Below are 23,680 nucleotides of genomic sequence, written 5' to 3' on the forward strand. Positions count from 1 at the left end.
TTTAAAAGGAAATAATCACTGTTCTTAAAAACATCCCGTGCTCGGACTCCTTTATTTAGAATTTTGGTTTGAGATTATTCATTCAAAGAAAATCCCTTGTTTCATGTTTACTGTAAACCTCAGTCTGAAATTAACATTTAAATGCCAACATTAGAAACAGAAGCAGTACTTGAAAACCACCAATTTTGCCCATTGCTGCTAGTTAAGTGGAATTTACCAAAGTTTCCAAAGGTTATAATACAATTAAAAGCAATAAAATGAATACAGTAGTTGGTGGAGTTAGTTCCCCCTTTCTTTGCAGTCTAAAGAATTGCAAAATTTGTAATGACGTTTGCACAAAAGAAAATGGAGCAGCATATAGTGTGGTGTCCAGGAGATGCGCTGCTATGACCCGTGATGCTGCTACCTGTACTTGCATAACATGTAAATACACAGCATGCAAACTACTGGTCAAGAAGCGACTACATGCTAAATTGTTGAAACTTTTTAGTTCTTCAGTACATGGTGTTTGGATGGGTGTTAAGTGCAGATTTGAGCAGTGAATTAAGGAACAGAAGGAAAAAGAACTTTATTCTTTCTCAGTGTAACGCAGGAGTAAGCATGTAAAGATATATTAACATGTTTAATATGGGTTCTGTAGACATGCTATATCCTTCATAACTGAACATGGATAGAAATAATTTGTTGGATCTAAGGCAGCCTGCCATTTAAAACACACTGCGTGCAAAGGTCAATACACAAGAGTTGCATTTTGTTTTGTGTAAAGTGACTATTTTGCTGCTGCTGTCCCAGAAATGAAGCAAATACTCATGATTAGAAATGTATTTCAGTGTAGATTGTTAATGATTTAAACCCACATAAACAAAAGGCAGACAAGCATCAATGTATTTTAAATGGATAATCAGGAGATGTATTATTCTACCTACTGAGCATCATGAAGTTATTGCAGTTTTCCTGTTTTCAGTGGCTTCTGTTTAGCTGCAGTGTGTATCCTTTTCCACATAGGTAAAGATCAAAGCTTTTTCCACAAAGACCCCATCTGAAAATGGAGTAGAAATTGCTATCAGAAATTTGCTTTCTGGAAAGAAGTGAGTCTCCTCACTCTACAGCTTCAAGTCCCAATATCAGTCCATGTTTTATGATACAGTGTGCATTTTATATGAAGTCCATGCTTTTTCTGTTATTCCTGGAAGACTCTTCTGATGATTATATCCAACTGGTAATGCAGTTTCGTAAATGAAAGACTTTTTCTTATTCAATGCTTTGTTTTATTCACTAAAGTTACAATATGATTTTGCATTTTTTAGGGAAAAGAAAAAAAAAAGTGAAATTTAAAGCAAGCCATTCCAAAATCTTAGCATTATTGTTGGAACTGATTAATTTGCACTAAAAATTTAAGGTGAAAACCTCTTTATTTTGTTGATGAAGCTAAAGTGCTCTGCACTAATATATGTTAATGTTATCTTGAGGAATTTCTTAAACTTTTAAAAACAATTTGCATTTGGAGAATGTAATTTTCTTTCAGTTACGCAGTCACTCTATTTGAAAAGGGTATCCACAAAAATATGAAAACATATAATCTTCTGATATGCTTCTTACAATATAACTTGTTTAGCTCCTAGGTCTTGTAGGTTCCTTTTAAGAGAATTGAATTTTCTCCTTGCATTTAGATTAACAATGAAATTATTCATTCATACTCACTGAATTATATTCCTCTCTAATTGTTTTAATCTCTTATATATCACTATAAAAGGACAAGCTTCTTTTCTAAAAACAGAAAATTGGCCGCCTGTGTCATGTCAGTGCTTATTAAATACTACAATCATAAGAACATATATGCTACAAGATTTTATGTTCTGATTCCATAGCCATTATAGGCTTAGTGTTTGCAGTATTTATTTAGTGGTAATGCATTTCTTTTCCTATTTTGCATTTCAAAGGTCTTCTCTAAATGATTGTTTTACAGAACTATCAAGAGGTTATCTAAATTTTTCCAGCAAATATTACACAATACCATAAGGTGGTAGTCATGGAGTTTCTTTCAGTCCATGTACATTCTTTCTATAGAAAGAATTAAGCAGAAATACATAAAAAGACAACAAATGTTTCATTAAATAATTGAATGTATTAGGCTTGACTGAATTTTCACCAAAGCAAAATTTCAGGCTGTGCAATACGAAACTGGTGTGATACATGGTGTGAGATTAAAACATTTTTATTTGAAAACTATACTAGTTTTTTCACTAATATGCTCTTGTTGCCATGGCGCAGCTTTAATCAAGTTGTTGCAAAGTGATTAATTTTTTCTTTGGTGGTGCATCTTTATCGAACTAAAAATTGAGCCTTAAAACAGCTAACATTAAAAAAAACTCAACTCACCAAGACAGACACAGGAATTGTACTAGTTGCTTTTCAAAGAAGAAATTGCAGGAAGACCTTCTCAATGAATTAAAAAAAAAAAAAAAAAAAAGGAAAAAAAAAAAGCTGTGAGAAAAATTTACAATTGTTTGTTTCAATACAAGTTTTACTAAATGTATAAAACCATCCAACAAATTAAAATATATTTGATATACTTTCATTTTAAAAGGGTATTTATTTTAATTTTCCTGTTAGGGAAATAAAGGACAGATTTGCTGCTGTAGTGTGATTATTTTTCTTTTTTTTTCTTTTTGGTCAGGGTTAACAGAATCATTGAGAATGCTTTTTAAATTAGATGTCATTTTCTTGACAAGAATGAAGAAGGGCTGGGGCACTGTATCTATCAGCTTCAAATAATTTGTGTTTTTTTTAAACCACCAGGATATATTAATTGCTTTATTTCCTTACAAAATAATTGCTTGCACCTGCAATCTTCAGGGTATTTTTACAAGCTTTAAAAGTAATAAAAAGAGTGTTGTAAGTATGTTTTATAATGTAAATACTTTTATGGTAAAATTTGTGTTCTTCAGTGTTGAGAGAGGACATTAGGGTGTGGAGCAGGGATTTTTTGGATTGCAGGCTCTTGACTGATTTTACACAAGCTGAAACATACTGCATTCCAGTCCCCCTGCCTCCACTTTTTACACGTGCCTTAAAAATTTCTGAAGTCTCAAGGATGTTGGAGCGTACATTTACAGAGAAATTATTAGAATGTGTCTCGAATGGCTGCATTAATTGCATATTTGGCTGGGCCCCCCCCAACTAGGAAGCTTACCTTTGTCATTCTGTTTTTGCCTGCCTGCCATTTTTCCTCTAAGTAACTTCACTTTAAACTTTAAAGGAGAGAAAAGAGCTTGACCTAAGATATCCTGCATACAGACTGCAGGCTTGGATGTCCGTAGGGGGTAGGGAGTTGTGCACATCCCACCTCTCTGCCACGCAGTTCGTCATACTCCCCTACACAAGTGCAGATGTTTTATTAGTTAACAGTGTATAAAATATAACCTGCATATGTATTGGTCTGGGTAGTGACGTGTCCAGGAATGTACGTAATTCAGTAGTGATTTGTATGGACACCGTATCAACTGAGCTGGCCTTGCAAAATCATTCTGAGAAATACAGTCCACGCACAAATTCTGCTTCTCCTCTTCTTAGCATGATAATGAAGGTAAATCAATGATATCTTCCTACCCCCACACCAAATAAATTACTAAATAAATAAATAAACGCTGGGCCCCGGGGCAAGTGAGAGGGTAGAATTTTGTAAGGCTGTATTTCATTTCTCTGTGCTCCAAACAATCACAATTAGTTCCTTCTGCTACAGGCATACCTGCTTACAATGGAGAGTTGAATAGCCTGAGATTTTCCTCTCTGCTGACCACCTCAGCTCTCTGTACCCCCAGGTTTTATATTCCGCCTCTCCCCCCCCCCCCCCCCCCGCAATTAACAGAGACAACAGGATTGTTTTACTATCCGCCCTCCCCAGCGTCGAAGTGCTAGAAAGACATATCCACCTTCAAGTAAAAGCAGAGGACAGCTGTGTTTAAGAGCGCACTTAGGTTTGTGTCTGTGGCCGCCCTGGTTTTTCTATTTGCCGTATCTCTACCACTTTTGCTGGTGTGGCAGCAACAGCCACGCAGCGTTGCATCCGCACGGAGTTTTGGGGGGAGAGGAGAAAGAGAGGGATTAATAATGCATTAGTTTTGCAGCTCCATCGAAGGGAAAATAAACAAAATAGTAAAAGTTGCGGTGAGGGCAGGGAAGCGGCATAATAGCGAGAATGCATTAGTGCTGCAGGCACACCGAGGGGACATAAACAGGATAATAAAAGTTGGGAGCGGGAACGCATTAGTCCTGCAGGCACATCAGGGGGAAAATAAACAAGACAGTAAAAATGATTTCTGCGGGGTGGGCGGGAACGGGGCGAGTCCTGCCGCCTTCCTGAAGGGGGCATGAGCACGGTGACATCGCGGGTGGGAGCGGGGCGCATGTCTGCCACCTCCCCGCCCCCCCTACACACACCGAGGGGAGGGGGGCAGCGGTAACCCCAGCTAGCGCTCGCCCGGCCTGGGAGGGGAGGCGGTTTCGCACGGGCTGTCCCGCGGCGCTGCCCTGCCCTGCCCTGCCCTGCCCGCGTTCTTAGGACCCGGCCGGCCGGGGCTGGGGGGTGGGTGGAAACACGAGATGGCTCGCCCGGGGGACGGAGAGTGGCAGCACGGCGAGGTGGGTGTCCGGGCGGGTGGCGGCAGCGCTGCGCGGCCCGGGCCGGGCCCGGCCCTCAGGTGCATGTGGCGGGCCGCGCGGAGGGGAGGCGAGGCGAGGGGCGGGCGGGCCTGGCGGAGCGCCGTGCCGTGCCGTGCCGTGCCGTGCCGTGCAGCGCCGCTGGCTCGCGCACGCTCTCTCGGCGCGACGGTTGGAGCCGGGGTGTGGGGGGAAGGGAGGCGGGGGTGGGGGGGGGAGAGGTAAAGCGCGCGCTCTGCCGCGGCTCACGTTCCATGGGCGGCTCGTGAACCATCGCGAGGAGGGCCCTAGGCCGAGGCTTTCCCCGAGGGGGCGCGCAGTGCGCCTGCGCGCTGGCCGTGCTCTCGTGCCTGCCTGCTTGCCTGCTTGCCTGCCTGCCTGCCTGCTGCGCGGTGTCCTCCTCAGTGTGCCGTCGCCGGGCTGCCACTGCCTGCCTGCCTGCCTCCGTGACTGACTGACACAGCCTGGCCTCTTGATCGGGCCGCGGAGAGAAGAGGCTCTCAGGCAGCGGTCATGGGCCCTAAATCATTGCCTTGGCGGCGGTGGCGGCGGCGGCGGCTGAGTGACTGAGGGGAGACACTGCCGGGGGAGGGGGCAGGCAGAGGGTAGAGCGTGTGAGTGTGTGGTGTTGACGACGGTGTTTTTAACCCTTAGATGGTCTCTAGCGAGCCGTTGCTGCTGCCTGTGTCACTGGAGGGCGAGTTCTCCAATAGCATGAAGGAGATGATCGGCGGCTGCTGCGTGTGCTCCGACGAGAGGGGCTGGGCCGAGAACCCGCTTGTCTACTGCGACGGGCACGGCTGCAATGTCGCAGTGCATCAAGGTGAGTGGGCAGGCGAGCATTAGCTTGCCCGCCTCGCTACTTCTTGATGATCCCTGTCCTCTTCCCTTGAGCCTGCTTCCACCCCCCATTCGCCCCCCCCGGCCGTTTTTCTCCTTTTCTCACCCCTTCTCCCTTCCCCCCCCCCCCCCCCCGCCCAGCTACTTCTTGAAGCGTGTTCGCTTGTCTCTAGGACCACGTGCTTTCTGGTCTGACCTGTCCTGTCATCCTCTGTTCTTCCAGCCTGTTTTCTCCCTCATCTGAGACTTCCTGTATTATGACTTCCTATATTATAGCTATAAGAAAGGAAGAGTTCCTATTCCATTTTTTTCCCCCTTTCCTCTTCACCTTGTGCCTTTTCTGTGCCTGTGTTTTCCTAGCCTGCCTTTGCACTGTTAGCAACCTCAGCTGCATCAGTCCGGAGACTACCTAAAACTCCTTCCCTTCTTTGCAGAACTTCTTACAAATCTCTATTCTGACAATTGTTGCGGTATTTCTTTCTTCGTATGCTTGATCCCTCTTGTCCCTGCCTTTTCCAAGTTAGAGTAATAAATTTAAGGGGCAGCCAGTAGACGAGGAGGGTTTAGGATTGGAAGAGAGCAGTGTGTAGGAGAGACTTAGCTGTCATGTGATTTCTTCCTCTGCCTGCCTTTCCTTGAATGTCGTTTGGCTGATGCTTCCTGGTAGATGGAGACTTCCTGTTGTGGCTCTGTAGGGGGAGGGTGCTGGTCAGAAAGGCTGATGCTGGATTTGTTTGGATTAGTGAAGGCTGGTTGGTTGGTTGGTTTCCAGTTCAGCTCAGGAGCTGGCACGTTCCCTCTATGTGTGATTGTTTTGTTTCTGTCAGTGGGTTGACCCCTCTTGTGAGAGCAGAGGAAGAAACTGGATTCTGCTGCTTACATTGTAAGAAAGGAAGTTATGATGTCTTTTGAGTTATGGTAGTAGAAATATGGAATAAGATGGTAGTTCTTCTGTATCAAAGCCCAAGCAGTCATACAAGCTCTGTGGCTGGCTCTCCGACTCCTTCTAAATGGTGAACAAATTGGAGGAGACAAAGTCCTAAATCTGGTTCATTAGTGTGAGTGCCTGGTGCATGTGAAAGTATTAATGTGTGTCTTATGCTTGGTCCTGAGTTGTGTTTTAGGTGATACGGTAACTGTTTCAGGTTTATGCTCCTTTCTAAGCTGTTAAGAATTAATGATAAATAGTAATAATTTAAGGAGATTGGCAAAAGAGTTCAATTATTCTTGTTAATGTTGGATTGAACGCAGAGGGGAGCTGACAGGATCTGTGAAATTAGTCTGGTTTTGAATCAGTTTTCTGTTTTCTTAAGAGCTGAGTAATGTTAACCAGTAAGTTAATTCTGCTGTTGTGGAGTCTTAGGATCATGGGAAAGAACACTAAAACATGATTACTTCTAGAAGTCATACCTGAACCAGCTATTACTTTTGCATTATCTTGGGCATCTTCCTTTGCATCTAGAGCCTGGCTAATATCATCAGTGAAAAAAGTTAATGACAGCAGCAGTTTTGGAGCTGAAATAGCATGAATGACAAAAGTCTGTTTGGGGAAGGATTCCTAATATATACAGACATGTTTCGGTAAATTATAATACTGAGCTTTTTTTTGAAGGTGAGGTGCAAATCTGAATTTGAATCTGGCAGGAAGCATGCAAAATACTGTTGCTTCTAAATCCAGATGTTGTAGAGGTCTTAAGAAAGAAGAACTGTCTTGTTTTGATTTACTGCATCATTGGTGTTTTAAGTTTTGGAGTTGATAAGTCATGTGAATGAAGGTGGTAGAGGAAGTATGTCCACTGTTTTTGTAGTCCTTCTGTCATAAAAGTGCTAGTCTTCATGGTTAAAGCTGGTAGTCTTTATTTAAAGTTCAGACAGCAGTATTAACTGAGAGACTGTATTAATCGCATTTTTTTTTTTGGTATCATTATTTTTACTTTAAAGGAAACTTCAAGTGTTAAGTCACAGGCAAGTTGTGGAGGACAAAATCTCATGTGTTTGAAGAAGCTTTACATGATAGTGGAAGTATACACCAAAGGAAGTCCTGGAGCTCAACAAACAGTATCAGAGCACAAACCTGTGGTAGACTGTTCTAGGCTGTAGATGTACTCTCTCACGTTTGCAGATACAGAAATACTTCGCCTCAGCTTTGGTCATTGCCCAACTCACATTGCCTTTGGATGTAATTGCCAGCCCTGTCTCTGAGTTTCATTCTGTAATTAGCTTCTTACCCTGCACTGTCTCTTGCTAATGTAAATGCATGATTGCGCATTCACAATCTCCCTCTTACTTTCTAAAAAAGGAAATCAAAGTCTTTCTCATCTGTGGTTAATACAGGTGCAACAAAACCAAGATGTTTTTCCTCATGTTAAAGAACTTTATTTTATGGTAGAAAGGGCTTATCAAGGTAGTTTGGTCTGTCAGTACTTGGATAATATATTTGAAAGTTTGACAACTGATCTGTTTAGTCATTATGACTAATGTGTGTGTATAATAGAAAAAGATTTCATTGACTTTGCATACATTTTCAAGTGGAAACTTGTACTTCATTTCTTGTAACTGTGATAGGATTTAATGTACATTGCAGAGATGTCATTTTGACTTATTGAAATGACATGAGATCAATTAATACCAAGCTCGTTCTTTAACATTCATATTAATAGTACTGTGGTGCTGCTGGTTTGCTGAAATATTTTTGTCTTATTCAAAACAGCTTGCTATGGAATTGTTCAAGTACCCACTGGACCTTGGTTTTGCAGGAAGTGTGAATCTCAGGAAAGAGCAGCCAGAGTGGTATGTGCTTTGTTTATTAAGTAATGCTGGTTTTTACACTTGTATGGATAATGTTTACCAAATATGCCAGTAGTAGTAGAAAATAGCTTAGCTTTCTGGAATAATTCCATCTAGATGCTATTGAGAAGTGGAAATATGCAACTGCCATTAAATATTCTGATAATTTCTGGAGGAGTGTGTGTGTTTGATTTATTTATTTATATTCACCCTTCAAAGATTATTTTCTTCTTATATATGATGTGGGTTTTGTGTAATTTTATCTGTTTTACATAGTTAGGTATGGGGAAGAAATAAAATCTGTGTCCAGTTTTCTTCTATAGCAACTTTAGATTGCCAGTTTAAAGCTTCAGTCTAGGAATGCTTAACTAATAAGTAGTGTTCTTAATTTTGGAATCTAATGCTTATTTGGAATGTGATACCTCTAACAGAAGAAACATTTTCTTTCTCTGTCTTTAAAATTTTTTATATTAAATACTGGAGGCTCAGATAATCCTTCTGAATAACAACAAAAACCCACAAAGGGTTTTTTTTTTCCCTTCTTTGATTATATGAGCACTTTTTTGGGTCAGACTTTTATGTTATTAGATCAAGCTGCATTTTTATATAAAGAGAATCACCTTTCTTACTACTTGGCACTTCTTAGTTTGTTTTCCAGCAAAAGATAAAGTGAGAGTATTTAGAAAAACCGACCTGTTCTTTTGTCTCTGAAAAAAATTTTTACATAAAAATGGGAAGAGAAGGTGGTGCAGCATTTTAGGGCAGTGTGTAAACTGTTTCTGACTTTCATACCTAAAGACAAATAAAGAGCTTGAGACCAAATTTTCAGTGACTAACGGAGTGTTTACATGAGCCTTTTGCTGTACCTATTTCCTTTTCTAATATAAAGAAATGGTAAGATGACTTAATGTTCTGTGAATTTTTGGCACAGGACTGAAGAATCTTGTTGCTTTACTTTTTCACAGCTTGCCACTGATGTTTCCATAATGTCCTAGTAACCTATACTTTGTTATTCCTTTTGAAGCAAACCTATTGGTGGGAGCATGGTTTGTTTCTGTGTGCTCTCCAAATGTTTGTCAACACAAAATTGGAACAGCGGCCCTTTCTGAAGAAAGGCTGTTTCTTTCTTTTCCTGGGAAGACTATCAGCAATGTAAAGTTTTGTAAGAGTAGCATTTTCTTAATGTCGTTGGGTTTGGTATATACAAATTGACAGCAAAGGTAAAAATACAGAAGTGGCAGAAAGAGAGGTGGAGGCTAGGAGAAGGAGTTTTCTGGCGCATGATTGGGAATTCTCTTCAGGATTTAGGGCATAGTTATTCCTGGCTTCACCTGGCACAAAGAAGGAGAGCTGTGCTGAGTTCTAAACCAACGTCTTGCTTCATTCTGACAATTTCTCAAAGAGAATAGCTTTGATAGGCATTACACTGCTTTTCTTTGTTTGAAGAATGAACAGTGATGAACTTAACTGAATTTTCTGCCTGGTGTATTTCATTCTTGTTTCCACCTAATGGGGTCTGTTTATGGTATAGTTCAACAATTTGATTACTGATCTTGTTTTGGAAAAAAAATTAATCTTTCCTATTTGTAGTATAGCATATACTGGTGTAAGTGGTTCTCTGGTGAAACCGGAGGTAGAGCAGTTGATGTTTTAACAGCTACTTGTATGTTAGAGAGTTAGAAACATGATGGTTGTCTCTGGGGTCTTGGAGAAGCCCTTGGCATTCAGAAACTTAAGCTCTGACTTCAGTATGAAAACTGGAACTTTGTTGTAACTACTTTATCAGATGCAGAAGTTTTAATGCACTTAACTTGCAAAAGCAAACCTTATCATCATGGTAGGAGGCTGAAGCTTGCTTTTTCTGTTGGCCTTTCTGTCTAGAAACAAAACCAGAATTAAATCAACCATACTGTGTACTAGTCTTGAAGTCAAGGCTTATTTTTCCCTGCTGATGCTGCCTGTGTTGTGTGGGATTTTTTGGTGTGTTTTTTCTTGAGCTGCAGTTACTGGGCAAATAAATCCATTCTGCTAGGAGACAAGGGTTTATTGCTTGCACTAAAGTTAGTCTGGCTTTAACAGCTGAAAGAAATAGACTAACTCAGCAGCATGTAACTCAAGTAGGTGGGTCGCCAGAGAGCTTCACTTAATAGCAGGTTAGAGCAGTTGGCTTCCCATATACTTTCAACTGTTACACACTGATGTCTGCTGTGTTGCCTTTCTTTTGTGTGCTGCTGCTAAGCTGGTACATTGTTGGTGAAAGCAGTGGTTGATTATTTTTCAGCCACACAAGCCTCCTGGCTGGTTGATTTAGGTGTTTTTGATAGTGAGGTGGTAGCCAGTGTCTTGGGTTTTGAATGATCAGCTAGTAGCTGGAAAACACATTTCCAGGCTTGGCAAATTGTGATGGGTCTTGGCTCTAGCAGGGTCATGTTTTCGTGTGTGTGAGAGAAACAGAGGTATTTGTGAATCTGAACTGATTGGATAATGGTCATATTGAGGTGTCTGGTTATTATCTACCTTTTGTAATCATGCATATGTAGTACATAATAAATAGAAGGTTGTAATCCCAGTATGCACTTCTTACAATTGCTATGTAAATTTTTGACTACTGCTTGAAAAGTTTTATAGCTTTCCCTAAACAACTAATTTATCTTGGCTGACCTATGATGGGGTTGGAATGGGAATCTGTTCAGGATAGGTGGCAACTGCTCTGAGCTTTGCCTGTGTCAGCACCAGCTGTTATTACCCTGCATAGTGAGCCTGTTTGATGTCTTCGGATGTACCTTGACTTCTGAATCAAGCAGGGCAGATACATGTTGACGTAGGAAAAAGTAGTATTAGGCACAGTGTAGGAATGTGTGTATATGGAGTAGAACGTACACAAGGGACTTTGGGCCCTGGCTTGGGAAATGGAATGGAACATACATGTTGTACCGGGGCTGATAGTACTGGTATCTGAAAAGAGAGAAGCTGAATTTAGGAATTGTAGCACAGTTGTTGTTCAAAAAGGCTTCATTCCCCATCATTGTGTTATGTGCCAAACATCTTTTTTGATGATCTTATTTTAAGAATGATTTAATTTTAGTATATAGTGGGGTGTAGATAGTGTGTTTATGGTTTACTAGAAGCTACTACTATTCATGCTTATCATGAAGGAACCATAATAATCCATGAGATAGAAATACCAGGCAATACAGAGGCATTTAATGTTCACACAAACAGATAGCTTGAGTGGCTTATTAGCTACATGTAGGTGTTGGTCCTTGTGAATTCAGCTTGATTCAGAGAGACCAGGAGATCTCAGCATGGAACTTCAGTGTTACGAGTTCCAGGAAGTTTTACTTCCTCAGGCACAGCGCAGCTTGTAAATGTGAAGTCAGATTGCTTACAGCATTGCAAGTGAAGTGATATGCTGTTGATCTGTTTCATTGGAATACATATATCATAAGCCTGTCACTGCAGCTGGAAGAATCAGTTTGGACTTGGTCAAATTATTCTAATGTTGTAAAGGTGGTGTTTTTTCTACTTGGCATTTCTGTGTTTTTAATTTTTCTCCTGTGGGGTGGTTTATGAAGTCGAATGCAGAACTGGCCCAGAACTGAGTCAGCACATATGCGTGACACTACAGCTTGTCTAATAAGCCACCTGTATTTTAGTCCTGCAGAATGCGTTGAGGGGACTGAGACTCCCTGTGGAGCTAGCTGCATAAGGTTTGAGATAGTATTCATCTGGGTCTCAGCTGAATCTAGCTTAACTGGAGTTTCTGTACTTCTATGTGTTGTTTGGATATTGGTGCAGAGGCAGAAAGACTGTCATTGCAGAGTCAGTTTAGGTCATACAGTACTTAATGCTTGAGGAGTCAGAACTGTTGAAATGGAGCTGTGCTGTTTACCTCCAAAGCCAGTTCAGGTATATTATGATCTCGTAGTGCTGCTACTAATCCTGCCAGACCTGAGCTGTTTCTGCATCTGCTGCACAGATGATTCACAGTCTGAATGCTTGAGGTTTTTTTTTTTTGTTTGTTTGGTTTTGGTTTTTTTTTTTAATCTTTAATATAACAATGGTTGACTTCTCTCCCAAGTTCCCTTTAAAAAAAATCTTTAATCACACGTGTCTACAGGTTTGTTACTGTAGAGTTGCTCATGAGTTGTATGATGTCTCCAAAATTTAACATCCCACCACCAGCATTTATGTAGTATAAAATACCCATAGGTGCAGTATTGCTTGCCCTTTGCTTAGACAGAAGGAGGCAAAGGGGGAGGAAATGGGAATGTAGGCTTTCGGTATGCAGATAGGTTTGTGATCAGAGCTCTGACAGCTCTGGCTCAACAGGCTGCCTCCACGGGAATGGGCTCTCTGTGCTTACAGTCAGTTTTGGTGTGGCTATTACATCAGTACCTGTAACCTAGAATGTGCATTGATATATATGGTCACAGTACAGGTGAACTGAACTTACTTTTAGAAGAAAAAAACTTGCTGTTCTCTTTTTTTCTTCAGCATGAAATACTGCCTCCCAAATCATTCAGAACTAATAATCTATGTGTGCTCTTTGCAGATGCCTCTTGAAATAATTTTTAAAAAAATTCAGATTCATGGTTTTTTTAAAGTGTATCCATAATTTTCCTTAAAGGACATTTTATATAAGAATATTACTACAATTACTTTTAATAATTTAACAAATAGTAGAAAAAATTGCTTTAGTTCTGAGCATACAACAGAAAAGTTGACCTGTATGATCTTATGTGGCTTTTACACAGCAGAATAGTAAACGTCTAAATAAGAAAAGTGACCGTGAAATACAAATTGCTAGTAGATTTTTTTTTTTATTAATATGAGATTAAATATGAGAAACTGCTACTTACTAGCAATATCCTCCTGTTCTGGCCTTTCCCCCCCCCCCCCCCCCCCCCAAAAAAAAAACCCCCGAACGAAACAAAGCCAACAAGAAATTCGCCAAACCACCTCAATCCAAAAACCAATAGCACAGTCTTGTCTTTTATGTAGAACTATGCAGTCTGGAAGGCAGTGGGTGTTTGTTTGTAGCTGGATAATTGGAGTAAGGAAGCTGCCTAGAGGTACATGGCCACATCATGTTATATTTGGTTTGTATGGCAAGGTTTTGTTAGTGGGGATGGCAGCAGGGGTGGCTAGAAGCTTCCCCTGTATCTGATGGAGCCAGTGTCAGTCAGCTCCAGGACAGACCTGCTGCTGGCCAAAGCTGAGCCCATCAGTGACAGCGATAGCGCCTCTGGGATAACATAGTTAAGAAGTGTTTGGGGGGTGAAACCAATGCAGTAGAAACTGCAGCCAGAGAGAGGAGTGAGAACATGTGAGAGAAATAACCCCTTCACCAAGGTCAGAGCAGAAGGAAGGTGGAGGTTCTCCAGGCGCCAGAAGAGAGATTACCCTGCAGCCTTTGGTAAAGACTGTTGAGGCAAGCTGTCCTGCAGCCCATGGAGAACCATGGTGGATCAGATCTCCACCTGCAGCCTGGAGAGGTCTCTGTGCTGGAGCAGATGGGTGCCCAAAAGAGGCTGTGACCCTGTGGGAAGCCTGTGGGACTTGTGACGCTGGGGGTGAGCCACACTGGAGCAGTCTGTTCCTGAGGGACTGCAACTGTGGAAGGGACCAATGCTGGAGCAGTTCATGAAGAACTGCAGCCTGTGGGAACGATTCAGGTTGGAGAAGTTCATGGAAAACAATCTCCCATGGGAGGGACCCCATGCTGGAGCAGGGGAAGAGAGTGGGAAGTCCTCCCCTGAGGAGGAGAGAGTGGCAGAGATGTATGATGAATTGACCACAACCCCCATTTGCCATCTCCATGTGCTGCTCAGGGGGAGGGGGTAGAGTTGGGGAGTAAAATTGAGCCCAGTAAGAAGGGAGGGGTGGAGGGAAGGTGTTTTAAAGATTTATTTTTATTTTTTTTCCTCATTATCCTAATCTGATTTGTTTGATAATAAATTGAATTAACTTCTCCCAAGTTGTCTGTTTTGCCCATGATGGTAATTGCTGAGTGATCTCTCCTTGTTGTTATCTTGACCCATGAGCCTTTCTTTTCTCTCCAGCTGAGGAGGGGTAGTGATAGATAAGCTTTGGTGGGCTTTGGTGGGCACCTGGTGTCCAGCCACGGTCAAGCCGCTGTAGACCTGTTTGGAGCCCAACAGGAGGAGTTTGAGATAAGGATAGTGACTGGGAGAGGTAATGGGCAAAACGTGGACTGAACAGAGCTAGAGAGGGAAGAGTGGAATGATTGTGAAGAGTTCCTGTTCTACTGGTGGTGAAGGTGAAACTTTTATTCTGAAATGCTATTGCTTGAGCGGTATTTCTTGTCTGTTACATAGATGGGTGTGTGTTGTTTGCTTTGTATTTCATCAGTAGGAGAAAATATTTTCTCCTGTTCATTTTGTTTATTTATTTTTAATATGTAGTGGGTATAGACCCATAACCTTACTGCACTGTGACTCAGAAGATAACCGAATTGCTTAGGATTGCATAGTGTCTGGTCATCAGGGTTAGGAGTACAAATAGCAGAAGGTGCTGCGGAAGGGCAGTATCCTTTCAGTGCATCCTCCACTCCAACTGGCAAACTGAGCCTTATGCACTGTATTGTGCATATCAAAGTGTGAGTATTAATGTTACTTCTGACTGTGCTGCCTTCCTTCATGTGTTATGGCTTTGGGTTGATTTTTTTTTTGTGTACTGCGTTTTACTCTGCTTGTCTACATACTTTCTACTTGGTTTCTAAATACACAGCTGAGTTTATAAGCTTAAAGCCCTTAATTACAGCAGAAAAGGTCTGCAAACTTTTTTTCCAGTTTTGATCAGCTGCTATTTACCTAAATGTACACCTTATTTGTGCAGTAATTTAATTTGCATTATGAATACATGGAGTATTCAGTCTTCAAAACACATTGCTCAAGTACTACTTGATGAAAATTTTACAATATAGTTATCAATATAACAGGTACTTTAGTAAATGCTCTAAAGGTTCTGTGGCAAAATTACTAACCAGACTGAGACTAGAGCAAAACGTCTGTTACAGGAGTTGCTTAATTCTCATGCAGAAAACGTTTTGTGACAGTTTCATTGCAAGACTGTTAAATAGCTGGCAGAAGAAGTCTCTAAAGTAAGCAAGATGCTCCTCAACTGCAAAGAACCTTACTTAAAATGCATACTAGCATTTTATACCTAGGAATTTTTATGGTACATCTGTGGTATGTTGCAGGACACTGAAGGGGACCATCGCGTACTGTGTTTTTCTTCAGCTAGATTGAACTGGGTTGGTCGTATACGTTCAGCCTGATAACAAAAGCTTGGGTGTTTAGCTGGAAATCCAGCCAAACATTGCAGGTATTTCTGATGGCCTGCTGATGCCTTCCACTGAAGAACGATGTATGACTCTTAATTTTGTGTATCTTTATAATTTGTTTTCATGCAACATCTAGGAGGGTTTACTAGTCTTAAATGTGTAGTGAGATATCTATGGCTCCAGACTTCTGCACCTGGAGTAGCCAGGACTTGATGCATGCTGTGTTACAGTATGTTACAGTGTACTCTGTTATCTGGCTTCTAGTTACCCTACATGTATTGAGCAAAAGTATGATTGAATGTCACCTGTAGTACGTACTGACTGGATGGTCTTGGAAGAATGCAGATTTGCATGTTGATTGCCTCTAATCTTCTTGTCATAGTCTTTAAATTTATTATGTGTAGTAGATGTTTTTGACAGAGCTAACTGAATCTGCATATATTTTTGTCTGATGCCTTGGTAAAAAGAAGTAGGTTGAGTCTCTGTAATTTATCCGGGTATAAAACCCGAAATGCTTCAGGTAGTCAGTCTGTTTTTCTTTTACCTGTCAACTGTCTGCTTTAAAAAAAAAGTTCCTTCCTTCTCTTGGGACAAATGACTGAATAGAGATGGGGCAGAGATTTGGCAAATTTGTCAGCATCAAGAAATGATTATTTGAAGATGGAGATGGCTTAATTTCTTAAGTTGTCAAGTTGCAGAACATAGCACTTTCAAAGAGAAGTTACTGACAGTATGCGTTCGTTTGCTCTATTAGTGGTGTCAGCCAGTTGGGGATTCTTGAATGTGGCAGATGATCTTTTGATTCCTGTTGGTTCTTCGTTGTGGCTTATAAATACTGGAGTCTGGTGTGAATCATAGGTTGGAAACATTAGAACTTTAGTTTGTTTCAGATACTTTGAAAAAATTGTGTAGTTAGCTACTTGCTGACATATGCTTCAAATACTTGCATGGTTAAAAGCTATCATTTATAGAGCCATCTAGATCAAAATATTGAAGTATTTTGTGGGTTTATAAGTTAGGTCTTAAAATACTGCAGGTTGAGACTATAAGGTGCATTGCTCTCCAGCTGCAGTTTAGAAACTGTTGAATAAAAAAGTGTGGATTTGGTTTTGTAGATAGCAGTGTCTTCACTGGCTGGGCCATGCATTCCTATGGAAGCTTTGGGAGAAGGGGTTATACAATTTAGCCTTTTTGCTGCACTGAACAAGTGGAAAATGAAGATTTGACTTTGGCAAGTATTATAAAGCATGAGTGTGAAAATTAGAAATACACTGTAATGGGAATTTCCAATTACCTAATTGATTTAAGGAGAAAAAAAAGTTAGTAGAAAGTAGCAGAGTAAAAGGATTTGATACGAATAGCTAACCTAAGTTTGGTATGACTATAGCTTCAGTAATTTCATCAGCATCTGGCACTGTTTGTGAGTTTTATTGGACTTTCTGGAGGCTTCAAGGGCTGAGAGGGTGATTGTCTCTGGTTAGTTGTATGTTAGCAGTATTGGTTTGCTTCATGGAAGATAGTTTGAAGGGGTGGATGGAAAAATGAGATGTCACTGGGTTCTGAGAGCTGGGGTAAGTTACTGCCAGCAGATGTAGACATGGTCAGTCTGGTACACATCCTGTTGCTTGGTCTGTTTTTGTACTAACTGCCTGTGAATTCTCATCTGTTGATAGAATTTATGCCAAGACCTAAATTTCAGTATACTGGTTTGCACCATTCTGCAAATATCTGTGTTTTTTTAATACTTCTGGTAGTCTAATCTTGCAAAAAATGTTTCTTTGTAGGCTCTGAGGCACTTGCTCTTCTGCAGATACCATCTCATTAACTAAATTTGAGTTTTCTGTTAAGTGTAATCTAGTTTCTGGTGTAATTAGTACACTTTCAGTGTCTTTAGGCAGTGTTTTTTCTTTATAGAGGAAGCTACACTTACATTGGTTGTTCAGTACCATATTTGCCTGAATCTAACACAAACTACTCACTAAAGTGACCACAAATTTTTCCAGGTTTATTAGGGGAAGACATAGTTTTTCTTATTTTGAGTGTTTTAATTCTAATATATGTGTGGGTTTAATTAAATAGCTTATTCCTGTCAAAGAGATGGGCCAGAACACTAGGAGGAAGGGGGTCATAGAAAGAAAAGTGTGAAGGGAAGATGAGAAAATGTAAGACTCCTTCCTCTGGAGATGATGAAGTACCAATTTCACACTGGGGGATAATGAAAATGAATAGCAAAAGTGTTTTGAGCTTCGAAGGTAGATTTTAATAAAAAAAAGTGACTACAGCACTTAAGCTACTTACATATAGGTAGGATGAGGTATGCGGAGGATTGGCATAAATGAAACTCTAGGTGTGATTTGTGATCAACTTTGTATCCAGAGCTGTTCTCTGTTTTCCAGAATTTTTACATTTTTGACTGCAATAGGTATGTCCAAGCCAATGTTAAATTGTTTTTCATTAGCTGAAAAAACCCCATGTGGATGTCTTTACCCTTCTAAAGCATTTTTTTAAAACATACTAAGACATTTTGTGTTGTCCGAAGCAGTAGCATATAAGACTACCTAGCATATTAAAAGTCTGTAGGATCAGGAAAGATCGTCTTGGGTATGATACAGAATACTGGAGGTGAGTTCTAAATGTTTGCTTCTGCTAACAGCCAAAGGTGAGATAAAATGGTGTGGAATATTGCTGAAGGTAGGTGAAGCTGTTCCACAGAACCTGGGAGATGAATACCCAGGGAAACAGTCGCCTGTGCTGCAGGCTTCCACAACTACCAGTGAATGGGAGACAAGGTTCTTAAAGCCTCAGGGGCTGCCAGCTGGAAAGCCCTTGATCAGAATCTAGCCATCTGATCAGCTACTTTGCTTACCTTTGTAGACCTGTCCATGTGCTTTGCCGGGAGTGTGCTGAGTTACTGTGTTTTGATATATACAGAAGTACCCAGTAGCATGGCATGCTGTAAAATAGTTGTATTTGTAAGCAGAAGCAGAAATAAAGCAGTAAAATGACTTGTGCTTGGCAATTGTCTCTTTCCTCCTAGGTTAATTTTAAGAAAGTTGTAAGAATTTGATGGAGTGTGTAGGGTTTGTTTTCACTAAAATGCGAACTACAACTCACAACAAAAGCAAATGGGTTTAACCATTCTATGGTTTGATTAATGATTAACAGGAGCAGCAGAATAAAAAGTTTTGTCTGTCAAGTTTTAACTCCTGTTGGTGAAAGGATTGGAAGAGATTGTGTCAGGTTTCAAGAACTCTGATGCTGATTTTGTGTAACTTGCTGTTTTGTTATTTGTAGCTTTAAGGGTCATGTATTGCAATCTCTTAAAGTCGTTCCTTTCAGGTAAATATTTTTTCCTGTTGTCAAGCAATATGAAGCAGTAATTTTGTGATCAAAATATACTTTAGATAAAAAACAACTATTCTGGAAGCATGCAAGTCGTGCTTGGTATTGCACAGCTTGGGGAGGTAAAAATAAGCTTGTAAACTAAACAGTTTGTGTTGATGCCTATTGAAATACTTGGAGTATATGAATGTCGGGGAGATATCAACATTGACCTAATAAATATATCTGGGTCTGGCCCCAAGAAAATATGTCTATACCACTACCAATATTAAATTCGTCTGTTTCAGGTGTAGTGTGTGGTCATTTTTTTTTTTTTTTTTTTAATTTTTTTTATTGGCTTGTTTTTTTTGGGGGGGGGCAGGGTGTGCAGGGAGTGGTGATGTTTTGGTTGTGGAGTCTGTGTTTGTTTCTTTTTAAGGCACTTGGTTGGAATTCCATACTCCTCATAGCCAACATAGATGATGACACCTCCTGAACAGGGTGGTGGTCTCCTTGTCCTGCTCCCTGCCTGTGTTCCTGTTATGTTGGTTTTTAATCTGACATTGTTCATATGGCCTTGTGGAAAGATGGCTCAAAGAACTGATCTGGCTGAAAAAAGCCTGTTTTATTTTTAGCTTGACGATTAGGATTTCCATATGGTCAAATGAATGCTCTTCCCAGAGCAAGGGAGGCAGTACAAAGTGCACAGCAGGGGCCAGTGATCTTTTGGCAGCAGTGTGCAATTATGTTACCTTAAAGTAAGCCTGAAGTAAAGTCAGCTGGAGCTGCAGACTGATGTCTCAGCTAAGTTTTAGGAACTGTGGGCTATTTAATCTGCTGTGGATCTTCTCGTGTTATTTAGGTTAAGAGGTCATAATGAGACACACAGTTTATTGCCTCACTGCAATGCTGGGAATTCAGTCCTGCAGGACTTTACTTGGTTGACAGTCATTATTCAGGTGAATGGTTCCACTGACCTAGCTTGGATCAGAATTCAGTAAATTACTTGTACAAGAATTCTTTGACCTTTGTTTTCTTAAAACATGAGACAGCATATAATGGATGTCTTCAGATGATGCTTTATGAAACTTGCTCCAGATTTAGAGAACTCTGAGGGAAGAACTGTGCTATATTCTACTACCCTTTTTTCTCTCCTCTACAACTTGTATAGTCTTGTTCCTATCTCTCTTTATCTTCCCTATCTACTATGTGTCGCTTCTTTCTCTTCATTTCAACATGAAGAAGGTAGTCTATTGGATTAAATTAGCTTTTCTAGGCCTTTCATTGGTTTCAAGTTGAAAAATTGGTAGAGTTAGGTTAGCCAAGAGGACTCGAGCAGTTAGATTTGTCTGATGATATCGACTGCTGATTAAGGTAGTTCTTTGTCCTGTTTAGAATGGAAAGGCGGATTTATCTAAAGGAGAGGGAGAAAACTTTGTGCCACAAAGCACTGGAAATAAGCTGGACTGTAACTAATTCAGTATTATTATGTAGATGGATTTATTTAGCTCCTTCTTTATTTCTCTTATTTTGGTCTTCTGTTCTTGGAACTTCCTTTTGATGGGTATCTTTAGTGGACATCTCCATATATATATATATATATATTTTTAATATAAAATCATAGAATCATAGAATAGTTAGGGTTGGAAAGGACGTCACCCCATGCTCTTTCCAACCTGGCCTTGAACACTGCCAGGGATGGAGCACTCACAACCTCCCTGGCCTACCCATTCCAGTGCCTCAACACCCTAACAGGAAAGAATTTCCTCCTTATATCCAATCTGAACTTCCCCTCTTTAAGTTTAAACCTGTTACCCCTTGTCCTGTCTCTACAGTCGCTGATGAAGAGTCCCTCCCCAGCATCCCTATTGGCCCCCTTCAGGTACTGAAAGGCTGCTATGAGGTCTCCACGCAGCCTTTTCTTCTCCAGCGTGAACAGCCCCAGCTTTCTCAGCCCGTCTTCATACGGGAGGTGCTCCAGTCCCCTGATCATCCTTGTGGCCTCCTCGGGACTTGTTCCAGCAGTTCCATGTCCGAGGACACCAGAACTGTACACAAGACTCCAAGTGAGGTCTCACGAGAGCAGAGTAGAGGGGCAGGATCACCTCCTTCGACCTGCTGGTCATGCTCCTTTTGATGGGGCCCAGGATACAGTCGGCTTTCTGGGCTGTGAGCGCACTATTACTATTATTATTATTACTATTTTTACTATTCTTTGTTCCTGGTTATTTCTACTTTCTAATAATGACAGGAGTTAAAAAAAAAAGAAAGGCAGATTCTTTCTCCTTCTGCTTGGGTCTTGCGTGCTTTTTACCACTTCAGGTCTCTGCTGGTGACTTTTTAAAGATTGGTTCCCTTAGGAGGCAGTGGCTTTTTCATCAGACCCAGGCATTCTCAATTCACCTGGATGCTATGGTTACAGGATCAGTTGTCTTTCACTTAATTAACTTGCTGTTTCTGTAGCTCAGAAGTGGGTTGTGACAGTCACACCATCTGAGTGTTTCAGCTGCACAACTTTGAGATTTATTTCACTTTAGTCCTCTACAGGAGACCTCATAGTCCAAAGGAATTCCTGCTGAGAGTTCACCTGAATTCTGCTTGGGTAGAATCTAGATCTATGAACTTAGCCTGTTCTACCAAAACACTGCAAAAATGGGATGTCCGTATTACATTCTGTAAGAGCAGAAAGGGACAATGTCACTTTTTACAACTTCAGTGTTCCTGGCCAATATTTGTGTCTTTTTCCCTCTTCAAATCTAATTCAGGCGGCTGTACCTGCAGCACCACATACACTGATGTGTCCCTCACTACTATAGAGCTAGTGCCCTTCAGCATACTAAAGGGTGTGGTTATTCTTTTGGGTCACAGCCAGCCTCTTTAGTGTTCACATTTACACTGTCTGACGTGATGATGTTTATCTGAACTGCTGATCACTCATAGCAGCATAGGTCAACTATGTATGCTGTGATATCTTGTGCGTGTCATGTCTGCCCCCACTGCCCCTTCACTTCCTCCTGCTTCCCCTCCGGCTTGTTTAGTAGCTCCCCACAATGTTTTTGAATGCTCAGACAATGAATCTGTGTCAGAAATCCTTTGCCAGAGCTAAGACTAACAGCACACAACTGGAAAAGAGAGCCCTGATATGGTCCATGTGCTCAAATACTAGAGACCATCTGACCATCTGTACAGGTGGTCAGATTATTCCTTATACCGCTTTGCAAAGAGCAGAGCTTTATTCCATCATACAAGTTGTATGTGATGTGACAGTTGGTAGAGTGATTCAGCTGTTGCTGTTCACTTAAGCTCCAAGTTCCATCCATAAGAAAACTGGAAGAAGGAGACACTGCATGGACAGAAATGTTCAAATAAGAAATTATAGGTAACTGGACTTCTGAGATACATCTACACCCAACTACCTCCTTTCCTTTCTCCTACAGAATTGTTTATAACAACATGCATTTAAGCATTTTATCATAAAATCATAGAATAGTTAGGGTTGGAAAGAACCTTAAGATCATCTAGTTCCAACCCCCCTGCCATGGGCAGGGGCACTTCATGCTGAACCATGTCACCCAAGGCTCTGTCCAGCCTGGCGTTGAACACTGCCAGGGGTGGAGCATTTACCAGTTCTTTGGGCAACCCATTCCAGTGCTTCATCACTTTTACAGTAAAGAACTTTCCTCCTTATATCCAATCTAAACTTCCCCTGTTTAAATTTGAACCTGTTACCCCTTGTCCTGTCACTACAGTCCCTAATGAAGAGTCCCTCCCCAGCATCCCTATAGCAGCCTTCCAGTATCTGAAGGGGGCCTATGAGGTCTCCATGCAGCCTTCTCTTCTCCAGGCTGAACAGCCGCAATTTTCTCAGCCTGTCTTCGTACGGGAGGTGCTCAGTCCCCTGATCATCCTCGTGGCCCTCCTCTGGACTTGTTCCAGCAGTTCCATGTCCTTTTTATGTTGAGGACACCAGAACTGCACACAATACTCCAGGTGAGGTCTCATGAGAGCAGAGTAGAGGGGCAGGGTCTCCTCCTGCTGGTCACGCTCCTTTTGATGCAGCCCAGGATACGGTTGGCTTTCTGGGCTGCGAGCACACTGAAGCTGGCTCATGTTCAGTTTCTCATTGACCAACACCCCGAAGACCTTCTCTGCAGGGCTGCTCTGAATCTCTTCTCTGCCCAACCTGTAGCTGTGCCTGGGATTGCTCCGACCTGTGTGTAGGGCCTTGCACTTGGCATGGTTAAACTTTATAAGGCTGGCATCATTTTGAAACTACTCAGGGTGTTTTTTCAATCACTTCTCAAATTCTCAGCTGAAACTACCACAATGAAATGCTATAGTACTGTAACGTTTTAGAACTAGTAATAAAGCATTAGTAAAATTCTCTAGTAGTTACTTGTCTTAAGGGGTGAGGCATGCTATTCCCACCTGACAAAGATACTGGTGTTACTGTGTGGTGCATATTGGAATTTGGGAGAGCAGAAATGGGTGACAGAACCTGAGTGTGGGAAGCAGTTAGGTTCATAACACAGAGGGGGAAGTGGAAATGGTCACTGTGTGGTGTGTCATCTTACTAGGGTGCTACTTTATTGCAGATTGTAGCCACAATTCAGGGCACCAGAAGTAGTCTGTATCATCAGGGTGCAAGTGCATCATCTCTGCGCAGTTGTCCAGCTTCATGAGAGCCGAGGGTGGGCATACTGCTCCCTGCCAGTGAGGTGACACTCTGCAGAACTTGCACTCAAGTTTTCTTCCACTGCCAAA

At 41.3% G+C, this 23,680-nt stretch overlaps 1 protein-coding gene and 1 long non-coding RNA gene across 9 annotated transcripts in view; one reads left to right on the plus strand and one right to left on the minus strand.

The window, feature by feature from the left end:
- Window positions 1–883: 883 nt before the first annotated feature.
- LOC136007966 (uncharacterized) lies at window positions 884–4,977 on the minus strand. Of its 2 annotated transcripts, XR_010609931.1 has the most exons (4): window positions 4,909–4,977; window positions 3,933–4,032; window positions 2,380–2,436; window positions 884–1,039 (listed from the first exon to the last, which is right to left on the minus strand). It is a non-coding gene; the product is annotated as an uncharacterized LOC136007966 (long non-coding RNA). The 2 variants fall into 2 exon arrangements; XR_010609930.1 differs by lacking the exon at window positions 4,909–4,977 and having other exon boundaries at window positions 3,933–4,530.
- MLLT10 (MLLT10 histone lysine methyltransferase DOT1L cofactor) overlaps window positions 4,903–23,680 on the plus strand; it is a 129,730-nt gene continuing 110,952 nt past the window's right edge. For 4 of the 7 annotated variants that reach the window (XM_065666545.1, XM_065666546.1, XM_065666547.1 and 1 more), the window contains exons 1-2: window positions 4,903–5,482; window positions 8,210–8,289. In XM_065666545.1, coding sequence (XP_065522617.1) covers window positions 5,314–5,482; window positions 8,210–8,289 — 249 coding nt within the window. In that variant the 5' untranslated portion in view covers window positions 4,903–5,313. Of the gene's footprint in view, window positions 5,483–8,209; window positions 8,290–23,680 lie in introns of those variants that run through there. The other 3 variants (XM_065666551.1, XM_065666550.1, XM_065666549.1) reach the window with 2 other exon arrangements.

Source organism: Lathamus discolor, chromosome 2 (assembly GCF_037157495.1).
Source record: "Lathamus discolor isolate bLatDis1 chromosome 2, bLatDis1.hap1, whole genome shotgun sequence".
NCBI classification, from domain to species: Eukaryota; Metazoa; Chordata; class Aves; order Psittaciformes; family Psittacidae; genus Lathamus; species Lathamus discolor.